Source organism: Bufo bufo, chromosome 5, assembly GCF_905171765.1.
Source record: "Bufo bufo chromosome 5, aBufBuf1.1, whole genome shotgun sequence".
Classification (NCBI taxonomy): Eukaryota; Metazoa; Chordata; class Amphibia; order Anura; family Bufonidae; genus Bufo; species Bufo bufo.
The window spans coordinates 150,823,627-150,844,895 of record NC_053393.1 but is presented as its reverse complement, the minus strand read 5'-3'; the positions used below and the strand labels follow the sequence as shown (position 1 = coordinate 150,844,895).

The 21,269-nt window shown below is 41.7% G+C and overlaps 1 protein-coding gene across 1 annotated transcript in view; it reads right to left on the bottom strand.

Annotated features, from left to right (window-relative positions):
- Positions 1 to 21,269, bottom strand: part of CDH2 (cadherin 2) — a 321,407-nt gene that overhangs the window by 95,553 nt on the left and 204,585 nt on the right. The window contains exon 3 of the mRNA XM_040432080.1: positions 2,838 to 3,064. Within this exon, the coding sequence (XP_040288014.1) occupies positions 2,838 to 3,064 (227 nt within the window). The remainder of the gene's footprint in view (positions 1 to 2,837; positions 3,065 to 21,269) is intronic.

Here is a 21,269-nt window from a genome sequence, read left to right as displayed (position 1 = left end):
ACCAAAACATTTACATTTTTGGTCCATGGCCTGGAAACTCCCCAGATCTTAATCCCATTGAGAACTTGTGGTCAATCCTCAATAGGCGGGTGGACAAACAAAAACCCATTAATTCTGACAAACTCCAAGAAGTGATTATGAAAGAATAGGTTGCTATCAGTCAGGAATTGGCCCAGAAGTTGATTGAGAGCATGCCCAGTCGAATTGCAGAGGTCCTGAAAAAGAAGGGCCAACACTGCAAATACTGACTCTTTGCATAAATCTCATGTAATTGTCGATAAAAGCCTTTGAAACGTATGAAGTGCGTGTAATTATATTTCACTACATCACAGAAACAACTGAAACAAAGATCTAAAAGCAGTTTAGCAGCAAACTTTGTGAAAACTAATATTTGTGGCATTCTCAAAACTTTTGGCCACGACTGTAGATGTGTCTTATGATCAGGTGCATCTTATGAATCGAAAAATACGGTAAGTACATTTAAAATTAAGAAGCCTAGATGACTGCTGAAAAAACTGCTATTTCTATGTACATGTGACACACTGTATCTTAAATCATAAGGCAATTAAAAATGAAATCAATAAGCAACAACTGCATTGATCCACAGGCACATCTATTTGCAATTAAGAGTTCAATTCATATACAAAAGACTACAGCAATATAGTAGAATCCGATAACATATGAAGGACACTTTTCTTCATCCAATTAAGATTTTCAGGTCTGAAAGAAGGGAATTTAGCTGACACTAGATACTTGTTCATGTTATCTTCGAAAATAGCCTAATTGTCATTAATTTGATATTTATGTGCTTGTGGCAGAACTCAAAATCAATGTATATGGGACATTTTGCAAAAAGCTTTGTAAGCAGTGATTACATACAATTATTTTTTGACGTTACAACTGTTCAAATGGCAATACAAAAGACTCTAATTTGGAAAAAGGATTGACCCCTAAGCTTCCTGTGAAATGCTGGCAGATAACTGAACACAAACAAGTAAAAATGCCATCCGACTACTTTATAAAATTACAATTAGCCCCTTAGGTTATAAAATAGTATAATACAAATCTAACAAAAAAAAATAACTGACTAACGCTGTGACTTTTAGAAAATGACTGTAACGTCAATGTCTACAAGGACCAGGGTAAGCTTCTGCTAGATCTGACCCACAACCTCTATATTGTGGCAATGGGTGCATTGCCCACACTTAGCTCCCACACATTTTTGGGTTGATGCTGGTGTTGACCACAACATTCATCATGCTTTTGAACATGTTCATCCTTGTATAAATGGACATATCTTTTTGGTGACAAAACCAAAAAGGGCCATATGTACCCAAGTAAATAACACCACAAACACCATGAAACAGGGAGGGGGAGGGAGCTTCTTCAGGACCTATCCCTCAGCTTCTGAAGGTCAATCCCTCAGCTACTTGTGGTCCCACACCCCCCTGGAAACTTGGGAAGCCAACACCAATGGTCCAAACTACTATTAATGATCCTCTAATCTGCCAGCTGTCATTCATTGGTCATATATCCCAATTTCTGCCTATAGGGAAAGCACTGAAGCAAGCAAACTTGACACAATGGGGGACATTTTACAAGACAAGTTCAAAGGAAAGCTGGCTTAGCTGACCATTGCAATCAATCAGATTCCACCTTTCATTTTTTAGACCTCCTTTGGGCATCTAAGCCAATCTTCCTTTACATCAGTTTTGATAAATCTTCCCAAATATGTTAAACACATCATCAGCATCATTATACCATAGCATTAAATAAATCTATCAACTGACCCTACAGGTTCTCAATCAAAAACTGTTTTGTGGTCTCAGACATTTTTATTACTAATGGCCACATTACACTGTTCGATGGAGCAGACGATTGTCAGGGAGTGTAAAGGGGGCTTAACTGAATTACTCCAGCATAAGGTGGATTTACATGGGCAGTCGGGCAGCAGATTGTTGGGAAGGAAGCGTTCCTTGCCGACAGTCAGCTGCTCGTTAAGTGGAGGTGAAGCGTTGAATTTACATGAAGTGATCACCTCCACAGTTAGACAGCACTAACGATGATTTCACCCGATGAACGAGCATTTCTTCCAGACAATAGTCTGCTCGTAATTGGAGGTGACCGCTGCATTTACATGCAGTGATCTTCTCCATAGTATGGTGAGGAGCGATCACTAATGACATCGCATGTACCCATACAGAAACATTGCTTGTGGGCAACAGATTGTTGTTTAGACACCAAGATCTGCTTCCGGGAAAAGATGATTTAGGAGTCTGCACCAACGATCTATTACCTGCTCGTTCATTGGGTAATTGGTGGCACCTTTAAACGGACCGATTATTGCTAACGAGCGTTTGATAGCAATAATCTGCCCGAATATCGGGCAGTGTAAAGGGACCTTTAGCCTGTAGGCCAGGAAAGCTCTTGACACACATGTTAAATGCGTCCATATATTACATTAGACCAAAGGAGTGTCCTTTTGGCTTCTATATGTTTGACATCCGTCCTTATACCTCAAAAATAGAGGATGTAATAGCGTAGATGATCGTGTTATTCCAATTCTTCATATCCTTTTAATTGGCCCCCTTTGGCTGATAGATGCCACTATATGGCATACATCACAGGAATCCATTTAACGTATATGTGCCATAATGCAGGCCACATGCATGGTGTAAACATAGCCTTAACACTACTTCATATGATCAATGACAATACCCTTTTTTTATAAATTATGTCAAGTTCTGGGGATACATTTCTTCTCTGTGATAAGTAGCAGAAAAGCATTATCAGTCGAGATTATCTTTTACAGTTTGGTATAAAATATGTATGCCTACCGGTACCGGATCTTTAGCATGCTGCGGTCTTAGACTGATTTTCACTGTAACTTGCCAAAGCTCTTGAGTTTCTTCATCTTGGGCATACACAAAAAACTTTGTCTGTTTAGGCGAAATGTCAAAGGTTCTTGCAGCAAATATCACCCCATCACCATCGATTCGAAAATCTGTTGGGTTACTAGTTTCATAATTTATCCGTCTTTGTGCACCGCAATCTGTAAACATCACTAGAAAAAAAGAGCACAACAGGAGTGAGAACCAGAGGCATTTATAGATAGCAGTAAAACAATTGCTTAATCAATGGCAAAAACAGGGGGGGAGTACGCCATAGGAATGCATAAAATACAATCTGTTCAGGTGAAACCAAAAAAGAACAGCGATAATACTGGCTGGAAGATGACATGCTTATCGACAGAATCATAGCCTGAGATGGAGTATTTACAGCCACAAGTGGATTTGATGATCGTTAACTGATGGTTTCTAAACTATTCCTTGATGAATATCCTTACTGACATACTCCTGGCTATTGTGTTCTTATATCACTTCCCTGATTACGTCAACTGGCCTGAAGTTAGGTAAAGAATTAAAAGTACAATATAGAAATAAATCTGGCTGTACTTGGTTGGTCATCCTCCTCATAATCTCTGAATTTACAATAACAATGCTGGGCCTGGGCCTAATGGTATGTAACTTCTCTAAACTTCATCAAAACCCACCAGCCAACAATAAACATATTACCTATATATTAATCATCTAAACAGCCCCCAGAATGGAGGTATACTCCAAATTTTAAACCCATTCTATTACAGAGAATTGTCCAAGGGTAGAAGGTAAGTCCAGCACCAGGTCTGAAGATTAAAGTCAATCCTTTATTAAAACATAATAAAAACAACTGTAATCCTAAAAGTGCATAAACCTATGTGTTTAAATGTAGGTTTGTTTCACCTTTATGCCATGACTAAGGATGGTATGTGTCTGAAAAACATAGGTTTATGCACTTTTAGGATTACAGTTGTTTTTATTATGTTTTAATAAAGGATTGACTTTAATCTTCAGACCTGGTGCTGAAATTACCTTCTACCCTTGGATTATGCACATGCAACTGACACTGTGTCTACTCACAGACACGGGGACTCCATAGGAGTGGGTGAGCGGGAACTACAAACTTTCTGCTTCGTACGGTGCCATGGAATCTTAATGTGTTTCTTCATAAATTCCTTTAATAAAACTCAATCAAACTCCTTTTTTGTATATTAAATGGCATTTTACTTTAGGTACTGTTGTACTTTAGGTTAATCTATTGAGATGTCATTGAGACATATCAGATGATGACTCTGGCACAAATAGGGGTCTATGAGAGGCTGTGGCGCTGAGTAGTATTGTTGCTGTAGAGCTTCTTCACATGTGACAATGGTGTAAAGGTCACTTAATTTATACTGCACAAGAACTGTTTCACTATGAGCCATTTTAACAACAGAAGTCTTCACTGTAATACTTAAAGCATTGCAACCACTTGTTTGTACCCCAGTTCATGACTGTAAGGAAAGAATGCTTGCAAGAAGTATCCAAAAACCACAATACTTTACCCTGACTACCGAGACTGGCTTAATATCAAAGGGCAGTTGCACCACCAAAAGTGTAAAACTGGTTCTTCAATCAATTACTTTAGACTAGGGGACCTATACAAATTGAGGATGGACAAGACCCAAGAGCATGATCGCCAAGCATTTAGAAATAATTTACTAGCTCCTCATTGTTTGCTGTTAAGGTCTATGAAACATCTAATCGGCTTTGATATTTACCAGGACTCCAGATGGAGTCAACAAGCCCCAAAAATGTTTGAGATTTAGAAGCAAAAAGCACCCAAAGCATGACTGACATCTTGACAATGATACAATAGATTAACAAATGCATCAAAATGATGATGACATGTAGACCCATTCAGTTGTAAGAGATTTTCAGGACAGTACTCCAGATCAGGGATGCTCAACCTGCAGTCCTCCAGCTGTTGCAAAACTACAACTTCCAGGATGCCAGGACAGCCTACAGCTATCAGCCTACACCAGGGCATGATGGGAGTTGTAGTTTTACAACAGCTGGAGGGCTGCAGGTTCAGCATCCCTGCTCCAGACAATGAACCAGAGATGACACATGTTGATTGTCATACTACTGCACCAATCAGTTTTGTATTTTTATGGAGATGAGAATACAGCCCATGAAACAGAATTTTGCTTGGGAGTGGTTAGCGATGGACATCTGCTCAACCATAAGGTGGGCAGTGTGAGTTGAATGCAAGATGGCAGCAGCAGTGACACTGCGAGGACTGTGGGTCTAAAGCAGGTCTTAAAGGGTTTTCTGGGATCAGCATATTGATGTCTTATGCTTAGGATCAGATCAGCACTGATTCTCTGTACCCCCATCAATCACCTGTTTGAAGGGAGAGTGGTGCTCGCGCAAGCCCTGCAGCCTCTTTAACATTTACTTCATTCCATCTACAAGCATGACATCAATCTAATAGTGGCAGTACAGGCTATGGCAGCTTCATCCCATTCACTAGAAAGCAACTAAGCTCCAAAACCCCGCACTTCCACAACTATATGTATGGTGAGCAGATACCGAGGTAAACAATGAAGCGTCCTCAGGAATACCATGCGTTCTGCGGCCCTTCAAAAAAGTTTATTGGCTTGAATTCCAAGAGCCAGACCCTCACTTAAAGGGGTTGTCTGAGTTATATAAATATACTAGCTGAAGGAGCCGTCTTTGCTCGGGTATATTTAATCTATTTCATTTAATGTTTGTGTGTGTCGTTAAAAGATATCCACACTATCCACTATAACAGTGACAGCTAAAGCACCCCACGCCCAAAACAGTGACCTCCACAGTGCACCATCCCTTAAAATTGGACTTCCACAGCAGCCTACCCCCTTAACTTTGACCTTTACAGCAGCCTTCCCCTTTAACAGTGACTTTCACAGCATACCACCCTTTTGACAGTGACCTTTACTGGATCAGGGGTGTGTCCTTTTGAAAAGCTCACTCTAAGACAGCAGCACTGTACTGTCTGAGTGTGAGCTGCAGGGAGAAAGTCACCCTCCCTCCCATCCCTGCAGCTGACAGAAGTTGATTTTTACCTTCATTTTTTCAATCCATGTCAGCTGAGGAGTGGAGAGGGCATGGCCCAACCAGATGGGGCGTGGCTTGGCGGCACCTAAAAGTTGATTTTTAACTTAATTTTTTCAATCTCAGTTGGCTGAGGAGTGGGAGGGGGCGTGGCCTAACCTGATCGGGGGTGTAACCTTTTGAACAGCTCACTCTAAGACAGCAGCACTGTGCTGTCTGAGTGTAAGCTGCAGGGAGAAAGTCACCCTCCCTCCCACCCTTGCAGCTGACAGAAGTTGATTTTTACCTTTATTTTTTCAATCCTCGTCGGCTCAGGAGTGGGTGGGGCGTGGTCTAACCAGATAAGCGGCGTGGCTTAGCGGTACCTGGGGGCAGATTTTTAAGTCTTTTGAGGGTGGACACATTGTGGCAGGGGGCATGTCTGGGCTGATTCCTGCAAGAGTGACGCCCCTCTGGGCACCTTACTGGCTCATTTGCATACCAAATAAACTGGATTTTCAGAATAAACACATCTATTGCTGGAACAAAGGCACATCTTGAAATAAGGTACTAAGTGCTATTAGGCCATGGCTTTACTTCAATAGTACCTATACTTGTAAAAGATTTCCTTTAAAGCTCTCCTACAGCAGTGAAGATAAATGGCTGGGTTGTTATGGAAACCTGGAGTATAGCTGTGTATGTGGAGACTGGAGGACCTGCAAGCTTCTATTGGCTGATAAGGATCATGTAACCAAGCTTCTATTGGCTAATGCATTTTTTCAGAATATATCAGGATCGGTACGTCCTAGAGAGCTGAGACTTGGTCTAAAACCTCCCCGGACACCTGATGTACTTGTGTGCCAAATTTCGTGATTGTAAATGCAACGGTGCAGAATCCTTTAGTGCACATACATACATACACACACACATACACTCAGATTTATATATTAGATTCCTATCAGCTTTATAACCTATATAATACTTTTGTAAAGTACTCTAATTATCTATCACATCTTGTTTCTCCTGTGCTGATGCAGATCATGTGACCCACACTGTCATCCAGCAAGCCCCCTGTGCTGACATTTTGTGTACAGGCTTATCCGTGCCTTAGGAAGTGGACCGGCTATGTACATGAAACGTCAGAGCCTTGTGTGCCCGCCCCCCCTCCCTCCCTCTGCGTCTGGCTGCTGGCCGGCTCCTGTGAGGGATAGCGCATGGCCGATTCTTACCAGTGCCGGCAGCCTTGTGAAAACAGAAGCGCCCTCACTAGGGGCATGCTAAGGGGGCGGCATGGGGGGGGTGGTCCGCCTCAGGTGCCTGCTCTCAGGGGGGTGCCAGAAGGGGGCACAGTGGGCATTATTACTATGAAGGGGGCACAATGTGGATTATTACTATGAAGGGGGCACAATGGGAACTATTACTGTGAAGGGGGCACCATGGGGATTATTACTGTGAAGGGGGCACAAAAAGGGAATAACTACTGTGAAAGGGGCACAATGTGGGCATAACTACTGTGAGAGGGCACACATCTGTACAAAATGAATGTGAAGGTTGTACAATAAGGGCAATACTACTGTGAGGGGGGTACAATTATTTTTTAAGTATTGGGGGGGGGGGGTTGCCAGAGAAAGGACCTACCCCAGGTGCCAAACACCCTAGGCCTACCACTGGCGATCGGAGCCCAAAAAGCCACCCCCCACAACCATAAGTAAATTCATTGCCCATGATGGTACACATATATTAGATTATATAGATGACAAAGATATATATATACCATCTATATATATATATATATATATATATATATATATATATATAGAGAGAGAGATTTTCTGATCTATATCTCTATACACATATATAGATAAACATATATAGATTATTCACGCTCACAAATATTCATGAGGGAGAGCTTAGTCATTGTTGTTACACGCCCCCACAGCTTTGCTGCAGCATGTACACAAAGCATGTATAACAGAACTATGAAAAGGTTTAAGTATGTTTTTTTTTCTTCAAGAAATCAAGCTTAACTAATGTATATGTACGGTAAGTCCTGAAGTCCTGATGTTTTATTTATTTTTTTCATTACTCGGATAACCCCTTTAAGGATAGGACATCAATTGGCTGATTCCTAAAAACCCTTTAAACCAGTCATACCCCTATGGATCACAACAAAATCCTATCTCCTGACATCAGCCAATACCACGACCCTAATTGAACACGAGTGCCTGAGTATATCAGTAGTGGTCAACAATGCCCACAACCATGATGATTATCATCCATCTGTGGTCAGCTTTAGTGTTCTCTTGCTTCTATGATTATAACGCATGGTGGTGAATGTCCGCCCAGCAAAACCGCGTCGATACAATTAGGTAGCTTATATTTCCTTTGAACATGTCCCTACACTTAAATCTACTATATAAATATTCAACACATTTTATATTTGTTGGGCAAACTGTAAACTGAAGAATTTTAAAACTTTAATATACAAAAGTATTAAATAGAAATGCTGAGGTCTGCAGTATTGGAGAACGGCAGCTGAGCGATCACAGAAACAAGTTAATCAAATTAGGAAACGTTGTGAGAACAGCAAAAGTGGAAACTTCCCACAAAATGACTTCAATAGAAACAATTCTGAGATTTTTATGAGCAAAGGGATAGTTACCCAAATGGCCTACTTCAACATATTAGCACTACTTATCATTTCATACGGGAAGCTGAAACTATTGTGCCGCTTGAGCAACCTCTTATGGAGAATGCTTCAGAAAGAAAAATTTCTAATAGTAACTAGAGTTCCTGTCATACATGGAGCCTTTATCTGCTCCCAGCTGGAAAAAAAAAATGTTGTATCCAGTACTTAATGTACAATGCATTCTCATATGGAAACATTAAAATGGAATAGGCAGTTCTAAGTGTCATACTGCAGTTAGTGACTTCCATTCCCTCAACAACGTGACCCTACATGGTGACCCCATTTGTCAAGGGCATGTTTTGAAATTCAGCAGCTGGGTAAGGAAACATATGGAATACCACGAATTAACCTTTAATGTCTAAAGCCAGAAGGGATATGCAAGACTCTTTCAAATGATACAGAAAACGAAAATGGAGACACAGATAAACTAACTACCCGATGCAGCTGTGAAACACGTCCTGTAATGTTAGGGCTCATTCAGACGGCCGTATGCTGTCCGCAAAAATACTGAATGCTATCCGTTTTTTTGCGGATCCGCAAAAAAACGGATCCGCAAAAAAACGGATAGCATTCAGTATTTTTGCGGACCCATAGACTTCAATGAGGCCATGTCCTGATTTTCACGGACAAGTATAGGACATGTTTCATTTTTTTTGCGGATCCGCAAAAAAACGGATAGCTATCAGTATTTTTGCGGACAGCATACGGCCGTCTGAATGAGCCCTTATTCTGAGGGAAAAAGGTTTAAAGAGAATATGTTAGCCAGCTGAATCCTAGATTTTACCCACATTTACATTAATGTATAGTATCAGTGCTGTATATGTAAGGATTATTAAACTAGCACACAAGAGGCCGTAGATAATTATACTTTTCTTATGCTGTGCTTCATCGGCAGTCTCGTGGAAAGAATAGGACTGCATGCTGCCCAGTTCTTTCCATTAAAATGGCAGAAGCCCGATGGAACCTGACTGACTGCATTACTGGTCAATTTAATCCACTGGGAGCTGGTGGTCATACAAAGGATCGGGGGGGAGCACTGTAACTTCTGTTATAACCATAAGCTACTATGGTGCTGTGAACAGACCCTCACGTTATTTGCATAATGGCTTAAAGCTTTTACACATACACTGCCTGTCCACAAAAAAAGGTTGCCACATGGATTTAACTAAGCAAATAGTTATGAGCCTCCTATTGGATAATTACTGAATGGGTGATTATCTTTCAGCTGGCAACAAGTTATTTAACCCCAACTGGTGCAATGAGTTGCTTCTCATTTCTTAAACAACCATGTCGAAAGACACATCTCGTGGTTGTGGAAAAGATGTTAGTCTGTTTGAGAAGGGTCAAATCATTGGCATGCATCAAGCAGAGAAAACATCTAAGGAGATTGCAGAAGTTACTAAAATTGGGTTAAGAACTGTCCAACGCATTATTAAAAACTGAAAGGATAGTGGGGGCCCATCGTATTCGAGGAAGAAATGTGGCGGGGAAAAAAATCCTGAATGATCGTGATCGGCGATCAATTAAACGTTTGGTGAAATCAAATCGAAGAAAAACAACAGTAGAACTCAGGGCGATGCTTAATAGTGAAAGTAAGAGCATTTCCACACGCACAATGCGAAGGGAACTCAAGGGATTGGGACTGAACAGCTGCGTAGCCATAAGAAAACCACTAATCAGTGAGGCAAACCAGAAAAAAAGGCTTCAATTTGCTAGGGAGCATAAAGATTGGACTCTGGAGCAATGGAAGAAGGTCATGTGGTCTGATGAGTCAAGATTTACCTTGCTCCAGAGTGATGGGCGCATCAGGGTAAGAAGAGAGGCAGATGAAGTGATGCACCCATCATGCCTAGTGCCTACTGTATAAGCCTGTGGGAGCAGTGCTATGATCTGGGGTTGCTGCAGTTAGTCAGGTCTAGGTTCAGCAACAGTATGTGCTCCAAGAATGAGGTCAGCTGACTACCTGAAAATACTGAATGACCAGGTTATTCCATCAATGGATTTTTTCTTTCCTGATGGCACGGGCATATTCCAAGATGACAATGCCAGGATTCATCGTGCTCAAAATGTGAAAGAGTGGTTAAGGGAGCATGAGACATCATTTTTACACATGGATTGCCCACCACAGAGTCCAGACCTTAACCCCATTGAGAATCTTTGGGATGTGCTGGAGAAGGCTTTGCACAGCAGTCAGACTCTACCATCATCAATGCAAGATGTTGGTGAAAAATTAATGCAACACTGGATGGAAATAAATCTTGTGACATTGCAGAAGCTTATCGAAACAATGCCACAGCGAATGCATGCCGCAATTAAAGCTAAAGGCGGTCCAATGAAATATTAGTGTGTGACCTTTTTTTTTTTTGGTGGCAACCTTTTTTTTGGACAGGCAGTGTATAAACCAGTCAAATAAATAAAACAAGATTTGGAAGGATGGCCTCTGACAGGTTCATCACCTTCTATGGGGACGTAGAACATTCAAACATCAAGCAGATTTTGTACTTTGTCAACTTTAAACCCAAGACCTAGGTAATACAAACCAACAGTTCCAACCACAGAGCCATCATGCTGGAGACTTCTGCTGGTGTTTCATTAATAGAGTATATTTTTTGTTATTATGAGCTGCAACCCGATTTAATAAAAGAAATGTATAATTACATGTGATAGGCGTCAGTGTTATACATGGTAGTGGTGGGTCCACCACGGATGGAGATGCTCTTTGGGGAACCTCTATAATCTGGCTAATAAAGAAGTTTTCCAAGAGGAGAACTCCTCTATGATGTCCATATAAACTAAAGGCATCAATTAAAATAAATGGCCTAAGTGCCCTACAAGCTTACTCTGTGCTTTCCACAGATTGTGGGGGCTCTCAACAACATGTGGCTGGTGGACCTTTAATATGTGTAATACATGTAGAAGAATTGAATGTGTATTTTTTCAAATTCTAATCTAAACAAAAGTGAAAGGGGTTCTGCAGTTCTTTTAAACTGATGATCTATCCTCTGGATAGATCATCAGCATCTGATCGACGGGGGTACGACACCTGGGACCCCAGCTGATCAGCTGTTTGAGAAGACAGCGGCACTGGCAGCAGCACCGCGGCCTTCTCGCTGTTTACGCAGGCCCAGTGACGTCACGACTAGTATCACTGGCCTGGGAGTGGCTAAGCTCCATACAAATGAACAGAGCTTAGCCCCGCCCAGGCCAGTGATACTAGTCGTGATGTCACTGGGCATGAGGGAAACGAAGAGAAGGCCACGGCGCCCCTTGAGCGCCGCTGCCTTCTCAAACAGCTGATCGGCAGGGTCCCCAGTGTCGGACCCCCGCTGATCAGATGCTGATGATCTATTCAGAGGATAGATCATCAGTTTAAAAGAACTGAAGAACCCCTTGAACATTTTCTAAGTAGTTAATTTGTAACAGTATAAAAAAAAGTCTCTTCATAAATCAAGTGAATTTCAACAATGTATGTAAGTATTCACAAAATTTCAAGTATTTTATCAAAATGCCTTTTTTATTTGCATATTACCACATGAACAAAGCAGATACAGTTTAAAGAGTCATAGAAAAGGCCCAAGGCTAAAAAATCCAGCTAACAAGAGAGGATATTGTCCAAAGTTAAAGGCAGGTGGCAAAGTGCCATGTGTAGGGTTCTGTTACTGGCTGGAAACATCTTTCTTTGTGTGCTGTGTTACAAAATGAGGCAGAGTGGCTGGATATCAGGAAACATTTCAGGGCCATATGACAATGGGCACATACAAACAACGCACAGACAAATCTAATAACTGTGAGTTCTGTGTTACAAAACAGAAATGAAGCAGAATGTCTGGATATAGGGAAACATTTCAGGGCCATATATCAATGGACACATACAAGTGATAGACACATTTAATAACTGCCTCTATTAGCTTACTCACTCCAGAAACTGACTGTGTCGTGACCTACTTCATAAAGCATGGCAGTGGGAAAAAGAAAACATGGCGATGAACTCTTTTTATTAGTGCCATTTACAAATCTTACATGTTCTCTAATTCTTTTTCCTTTTCAGGATCAGAATGGGGGCACCTGGAAACATCTGCAGTGGTAGTAACACATTAAATGCTTTTATAGCCTTCCTTTCTTGCCCGCGGGCATAGATATAGAATCCACTGGTCTCAAAACCACAACCAGTACAATTCTCTAACACAAAGTTGTATAGTTCTGCGGCTAATAAAAGTAATTTATATTATCCATTATGCTTAGGCATTGGCAAAACAGATATATAGATACAACAAAACACGATAGAAGTATATATAATATAAGAATAGAGGGTCTTTCTTGAAGAATGATCTCCAATATTAATAATGGAGCACGTTTGCCTTATACAATATATAATCAGAAAGCAGATAATCAAAGGGGAAAAAGATAGAAAAGAACAAAAGACCCATCAACCAAACAATGTACATATTTCCATGGAAATAATCACAGAAGGAACATACATCCGTGCATATGCCTGGATAAATACCACTGGGTATTCCAGAGCATTATTAAAGATGTGGTTCCATACAGAATTTATCTAAACCTGCATGTTAAATACATAGAAGAGAGCCTGCTAGACTAGAATTGCACCTTCTGTCCTGGAGCAAGACATTGGCTAACATTGGCTAACCCTCAAAGACATCAGAATGTGAGCAGACCTAATATCTGAACTACTTTTGCTAATGTCCATCAGCAGCTTAAAGAGGACCTTTCACCAGAATAAAACCTCTAAACTGACTATACAGACGTGTAGAGTGGCGCCCAGGGATCCCCCTGCACTTACTGCTATCCCTGGGCGCCGCTCCGTTCTCCGGTTATAGCCTCCGGTATCTTCATAGTTAGGCTCCACCCAGAGGTTTTTTTTTTCTCTCAGGCTATGAGCTGAGCGCTGCGATTGGCCAGCGCTACAGCTTGGGAGAATGAGACGCCGTCAGGTTCCCCTGGGTGGAGCCTAACTATGAAGATACCGGAGGCTATACCGGGAGAACGGAGCGGTGCCCAGGTATAACAGTAAGTGCAGGGGGATCCCTGCGCGCCGCTCTACATGTCTGTATAGTTAGTTTAGATGTTTTATTCTGGTGAAAGGTCCTCTTTAAGGCTATTAGACCTTCTCAATACTGTTAAGTGGCCAGTTTTGGAATATGCACTCTTCAGAAAGGCAAGTAAAACAGTACAGCTGCCCAGATATTTGTCATCAGGTTCTACTACAAAATAATGTCTATTTGGTCTAGCAGGCTTTGTCTGTGGTGTACCATTGGGGACAAAATAGTGCACATAGAATGGATTATTCATTCCAGAGATGCTTGGTAGCTGTTCCATAACATTCTATAGGCACAACATGCAAGATATTTAGGGAAGTGGGACAGATAGCAGCCTCCAAACACTCTAAAGATAACGTGCTAAAGATATCTTATGTCTATAGAAAGCTGGAGTTTACTATCACCAAATATTCCCAAACGTTTGAAAAGTACCGAACAAAGTAAAATCCTCACCTTTTGATTGTGTAAAGGTGGCTATACACTAGGAGTCAATTTAGGTGGGATAGGTGGACCATCTTAAGTCTATTGGGGTGTCCAGATTCTCCCTCAATGTCAGTTGTTGGGAGAAAGAAAGTTTGGACCATCTAAAGTCTATTGGGGTGTCCATATTCTCCCCCAATGTCAGATGTTGAGGGAAAGAATACATATCAAGAACACATGCACTCTACGCTGAGTTGAGTATACAAGTGCATGGGGGAGTCAGGAAGAAGAACTGTCAACTGAACATGGATTTGGCCGACCGCTATCTAAGGTGTATGGCTGCCCTAAAATGTAGATAACATCATTTACCAAAGCATTTTGGAATAAAGTAATCCAAACAACAAATTTAATGAATTTAACTAAAGCCATTTAACAATGCATATTTCTGGTCCCTCAAAACTCATAAAATTACTCTAGCCTTATTGCCGCTTACATTATATAGAAGTTTAATTAAGTTTCACAGAACATTGTTTTTCTAGTCCATTTAGGTGCCATGTGATTTGCATATTTAAAGGAAGCCTATTTAATGTCAGTTTGGTAGAGCTACACATGGACAGAACAGCCAAACCAATACATAAAAAGAGCACATGCAACATACACCAAAATGAAAAACCGGCAACACAGCATGAAACAATCACAAAAGCTGAAAAGTAAAGATAAAATACCAAACGCAAACAGCTAAGCAAACGCACTGTTTGTAGATCAAGAAGCTAAAAGATTTTTACAAAAGGCTTGTTTTTTATTTGCTTCCTGGAATGTTTCCCTTCAGAATCCTTAGACAACAGTTCATTAAGCTTGGAATACATAAAGCCCGTTAGGCATAATGTAGAACTGAAGAAGCAGCTTAGACCAGAAATGCCAGCAGCTAATGAAGTGGAGAAATGCGACAATGAAACTGTTCGGCTTTAAAGCAAAGAAGTTGTATAAATAAATATATATATATATATATATATATATATATATATATATATATATATACACACATATATATACATAGATATAGTGGTAAAAAGTAATAAGCCATCAAAACATTTTATCAGACAAAAAGTCTGAGATGTCCAATTTTATATCAGCCTTTTCTCAAAACAGAGGGGATTACTGCCATTCGCTCTTGCATACATTCTAATAAGCCCAAAAAAATGAGGGCTGCTCACTGCTTCATTGATATTCTCCCTCTAGGCTAAAGCACAATATGAAATTCAATGAAAACTCTCTTTCATTTGACAGCACCCGGCGAAAAATGCATCAAATTGCCGATGCCCTGGCAAAATTATGCTCTTTGTGCAGGGAAAGGCCATTAACAAATTACACAGAAGTCTAACTACCCATAATTAAATTACTCTGACAGAGTACAGGTTGTGCGCAGCCACTGCTCTCCTCCTGCATCCTGAAGAATTGTGGTTTAACCCATTGTATGCCAGTGACACAACCAGCACCTTTCTCTAGACTGAACGCACTCCGTCACAGGCTTAATATGATAGGCCGTCTAGAACAATTCATTCAGACTTTGAAACAAATGCCCATACACCTTTAATAGCCGTCGGCCAAATGCTGGTTTGGTTGACATTTATTCTTCATGACTTCCATATATGCATGCATGCTGGGTTTGATCAAGCATGTATGTGTTTTTAATGGTAAAGGAGTTGAAAGACAGACACCTCTGGAGGCAGCTTATCTCCTGCCTGAACAACCAGAACTGGAAGGTCTCATACACATTACATAGTTGGCTGGCCCCTACAAAACTGGTGGGTTTGGGTGGCAGTAATCTAAAGCCAGCCAAACTCTGGTGGTGGCTTATCTCCTGCCAGAATAAAATAATCTAATGCTAAACACCTCTGGGGGGCTTATCTAATGCCAGGTCAAAGCAATCAAATGTTGAAATTCTACTTGCCAATGCTTATTTCCCCATTATCACCAGTGGAGGGAGAGTCAGGAGTTGACCATACACATTAGATAGTGGGCTGGTCCTACTGAAAGCAGCTGGAATGGCTGACGATAAAGCAATGTTAATTGAGGACTTTAGTGTAAAATTGCTCAATGAAGAAATTAATGAATGTATTATGCATTGAAGTATACTATTTGTAAGACCAGACAGACACATTGTCAATATTAGCTACACATATACATGAGTTATCAAAGTCACCCATAGATGTACCACCGATTCATCAAATTAGTTTTATTAAGACCAATGACTTATGAATCTAATCTAGTCAGGTACTAAATACCTATTATCCAAATAATGTCCAAAAGGGGTTTTCTGACTTTTTTTTAAACTGATGACCTATCCTCTGGCAGGTCATCAGTACATGATCGGTGGGGTCCAACACCTGGAACCACTACTAATCAGCTGTTTGAGAAGGCCACAGAGCGCTGGCTTACCCTAGGCTAGTAACATCACGTTCATTGGTCATGTGACCTAGGTGCAGCTCAGTCCCATTCAAGTGAATGGGGCTGAGCTGCCATACAAAGTATATCCGCTATAAAATGTACGGCGCTGTGCTTGGTAGGCTGTAAGGAGGCAGAGGTGCCCACTGGAGTGCCACAGTCTCCTCAAACAGCTGATTGACCGGGGCTCCGGCTGTCCGACCCCCACAATCAGATACTGATGACCTATCCAAAAGATAAGTCATCATTATAAAAAAGTCGGAAAACCCCTTAAAAAGAGATACCTTTTCTAATGAGAAACCGGACTGGAGAGATTGGTTTACACTGAAACAGATGAATATACTGCAAAAGTACGCAAAAGGAAAAACAAAATGAAAATCTACTCCTACTGTATGAATGTAACACAGGAGAGCAGTGAGAAGACTGTCACTTATTAGACTATAATAAATGTGCCTATTTGTGGTGTGGCGAGGGAGTGTGCAGCAGTTGTTGAATTTTGATAGATGGCTTTGTATATTTAACAATGACTATATTTTATTGAGTAAAATCATGTATCTGACCTTGGTCTTTTTCCTTTCCCTGAAAACACATAAGAACTCAAATAAATAAAAGCTACATTTCTAGGGGTGAGGAGCTGTTGTGATCACCGGCTCATGCAATGGCGTTTTATAAAATTTGTGGTTTTATTTATTTTATATCAATCTCAATACTTTTTGAGATTGGAACATGTCACAGGTTGCCATCTGCCTGGAGTAAAGGCAAGTAGTGAGGAAAACTGCAACAAAAAGAAATGGAAACCACTGGTTTCACCACTGATTGTGAAAACAGCGGACTAGTGTGACACAGTGAGGGGTTGTGTCTGGCAATGCAGGTATTTTCCTCCCAGCATGTGCGGCTAGGCTGGTTTCCAGCCAGGTGAGGTCAAAAACCGGACCGGAGTTTAAGTGCCGGTCCGGGTTTTGGCAGCATCTGGCTGTCCTTAAATAGGCAGCTGGGCTCAGAAGAGATGTCTCTGTTTTTGGGATCTGAGGCTTTGTGCCGTGCTGGAAGGCTGAGAGCTGCATGCTGGAGAAACAGGCCCCCTAAGGCATGCTGTGGACTACTGTATTCAGAACTGCCAGCAAGGTGACTTGTTATATGAACTTTCCATTGTGTGTGAATTAACAACAAGACTGCAAAATTACGTGCTATTTTGTGCAATTGCCTCAAGTGTGAATAAACACTGACGTTTTGAGTTAAGAACTTGTATTTTGCCTCTGTACTGCGCCCGCTTACCCTATCTACCAGAACGAAACCTCACACTAGATACATAGCAATTTTCCCATTTAAACTGTAATTTCCTATACATGTACTTTCTATGGTACTAGGAAGACATTCTATCACTAGCTACCTGTAAGTGAATACCTTCTGATCCTTTATTCTATAGCAAGTATCATGTATCATGTACTCCTAGAGATTGCCTTACCAGAGGCGTGTTAGCCCAGACACAGCTCACCCACATCCCAATGTATACTCACAAACTAATGGTAGAAATGAATGTAAAAATGTGGAAGAAATTCAAAGTAAAGAGTTATCTCCTACTACCTGCCAATTATTTTCTCTTGCAAAAGGAATCTGTGCCCAGTAAAATTTCATTGTTTGCCAAGTCTTTTGTTCTGTACGCACAAAGGTCTTGTCCATAAAATGGCTGCACATGGAGGGTCATGTTACTGGGCAAATCACCTCCATGTGATGTCTCCTCCATTTAAATGCACTGCCCCCACCATCTGCACTTGCACTGTTAGGAGTTTAGTGCAGGAGCAGCGTAATTGAATGGAGGAGACATCACATGGAGGTGATTTGCCTGGTCACATGATGCTCCATCAGCAGCCATTTTATGAACAGGACCTCTGTGCAGACAGAACAAAAGATCTGATAAACAAGGGGGCATACCTTGTGAAATATAGAGAATGGCACAGATTTTTAACAGCAGCTATATTACTAAGTGCTATAAAGTCATCTTACCTACATATTAGTAAGAAGTAGCAAGAAAAACTGACCAACCCCTTTAACAATAAAGGCAAATGGTGCAGCTCTCCATGGTGTCGGCACTATTTTCAATCATGTTTTTGTCCTCTGGACACAGTTACAGCTGAAAACTACAAACAGCACTTAAACCTTAACTGCATTCTCACCCCTTTTACATACATTTCTCAAAGTGGCTGGCCCTACTCCCAGATAGTGCCGCCAGGTTGGGAGGACAGGAACACAGAAGACAAGGGCCGGACCAGAGACAGGAACACAGGCACACAGAAGACAGGGGCCGGACCAGACACAGAAGGACAGGAACACAGAAGACAGGGGCCGGACCAAACACAGGAGGACAGGAACACAGAAGACAGGGGCTGGACCAGAAACAGGAGAACCGCAACACAGAAGACAGGGGCCATCCAGAAACAGGAGGACAGGAACACAGAAGACAGGGGCCATCCAGACACAGGAGGACAAGAACACAGAAGACAGGGGCCGGACCAAACACAGGAGGACAGGAACACAGAAGACAGGGGCTGGACCAGAAACAGGAGAACCGCAACACAGAAGACAGGGGCCATCCAGACACAGAAGGACAGGAACACAGAAGACAGGGGCCATCCAGACACAGGAGGACAGGAACACAGAAGACAGTGGCCGGACCAGATACAGGAGGACAGGAACACAGAAGACAGGGGCCATCCAGACACAGGAGGACAGGAACACAGAAGACAGGGGCCGGACCAAACACAGGAGGACAGGAACACAGAAGACAGGGGCTGGACCAGAAACAGGAGAACCGCAACACAGAAGACAAGGCCCGGACCAAAGATAGGAGAACAGGAACACAGAAGACAGGGGTGGACCAGACGCAGGAGGAGGTACAGTAAAAGAGTCTCTTTGCAAAAGAAAGGAGATTTGGGGAATCTATAAGGGACAACATTTAGGCATTATGACCTTGAGCATCACAACCTATGGCTTACAATTTACAATAAAAAATGTACAAGGATGAGGCTTCTTGCGAATCCTCTGCACTGGGCCACCAATATGTTTAACAATATAGAGCACAGTGAGATGCATTTTTCACAGAGAAGACATGTGAACTGACAACTGAATTCTGTAAAGCTGCAAAAACAAGGTTATAATGGTATGCAAATGACTGGCTTGCAAGTGCCCAGAGGTGGAGTTCTTGCTCTAAGTGTCCAGGCCGCTCAGCGTTTTGCATGTCTAACTCCTCCCCAGTGTATTGTCTGGCCAGCCCATTCACGATGACACAGTTCACCGCCAAGCCTGGGCATGCGCACTCCAATTACTCACTGAGGTCAATGGCTATGTTCGCGTCAGTGCGCATGCGCCGGCTACTGATGCGAAATTGGAGTGAAGATGGAAGAGGCAGAGCGGGAAGAGAGAGCCCCGGTAATGTGGTTATCAGAGTACACATGCCCAGGCCCGGCAGTGAACTCTGTACGTGCCAGATCTCGGGAACTGGAGAGGATGACGTAACATCATGAAAGGGCTGTCCAAACTTTACACTGGAGAGGAGTTTGGCGCACAAAATGCCAGGAAGGGGGGTGGGTGGGGTAATGGGCACTTACAGCAAGAACATTGCCCCTGGACACTTGTAAGCCCTGATTTGCATAACTTTCTAACCGCGTTTTTGCAGCTTTACAGAATCGGACCATAAAAAAGGAAGCTACAGTTATTATCGTGTGTATGTGCAAGAACGCAATATAAGTAGTGTAAAACACGAAAAGTTGGCTACAGACTCCCTTTAAGGGTATGTTCCCATCTCAGCATAAAAGTCAAGAAAGAAATCTGAGGCTGATGATGGCATTTCTGCTATATGTTGTGGATGTGCAGCAGATCTGCTTGGAGATTAGCCTCTCCGACATTCAATGGGGCTGATCCTTGGCTTCTATGCATCGAGTAAGCAGTATGCCTGTGAACGGGATTGCATGGTAATCGGACTGTTGCATTTGACATGCATTTTTTGGTACTGAACGGGTGGCTTGGGCCTCAAAGTTTAGCAAATGCAGACTCATAGCTCTATAATTATTTGTCAGTGTTGTCTTGAAATACCTGAATGCAAAACATGAATTCTAAAGGTCTTTGTCTGATCTAATGAGGGACATAAGAAAGGAGCAAAACAAAGCATATCAGTGCTTCAAATGAGTTCAACATCTCCAGAAAAATGTGTTTCTGGGACGTGGTTTACAGCTGCTCAATAACAGATCTGTACAGGCGAATTCAGAACACGTGAAGAACATGCAGAGCAATATTCTCTCCTCTTCCACACTGCAGCTGGTATTCCCATATGGCTCCATTACCCAAGCCTCTAGGACCAGCCACTTTCCTTAACAAATAAACAATATTACCATTATTTTCCTCAATCTCATTTAGAACCCACTGACTGTTAACTCTAAGGAAAAAAAAATCATAATTTGCCGGTGGGTAAAAAACACAAGATGTTAAGCACAATGTTCTGTGTCGAAATGGAGGTCATTAAAATGTTGCTTGAAACTATAATTAGCTGAGGCCAAAACAACCCATAATAGTAACATAACTTAAAATGAGCATGTTGTTAGAGATACCGCAGCATGCATATTATATATTGGATGCCATACTAAAATCTATGATCCCAAAATCTGCTGTGACTGTGCAATGTTTAATTACAACATTTTATGTTTAGTGCGGTGATGCAGGGCTACACAT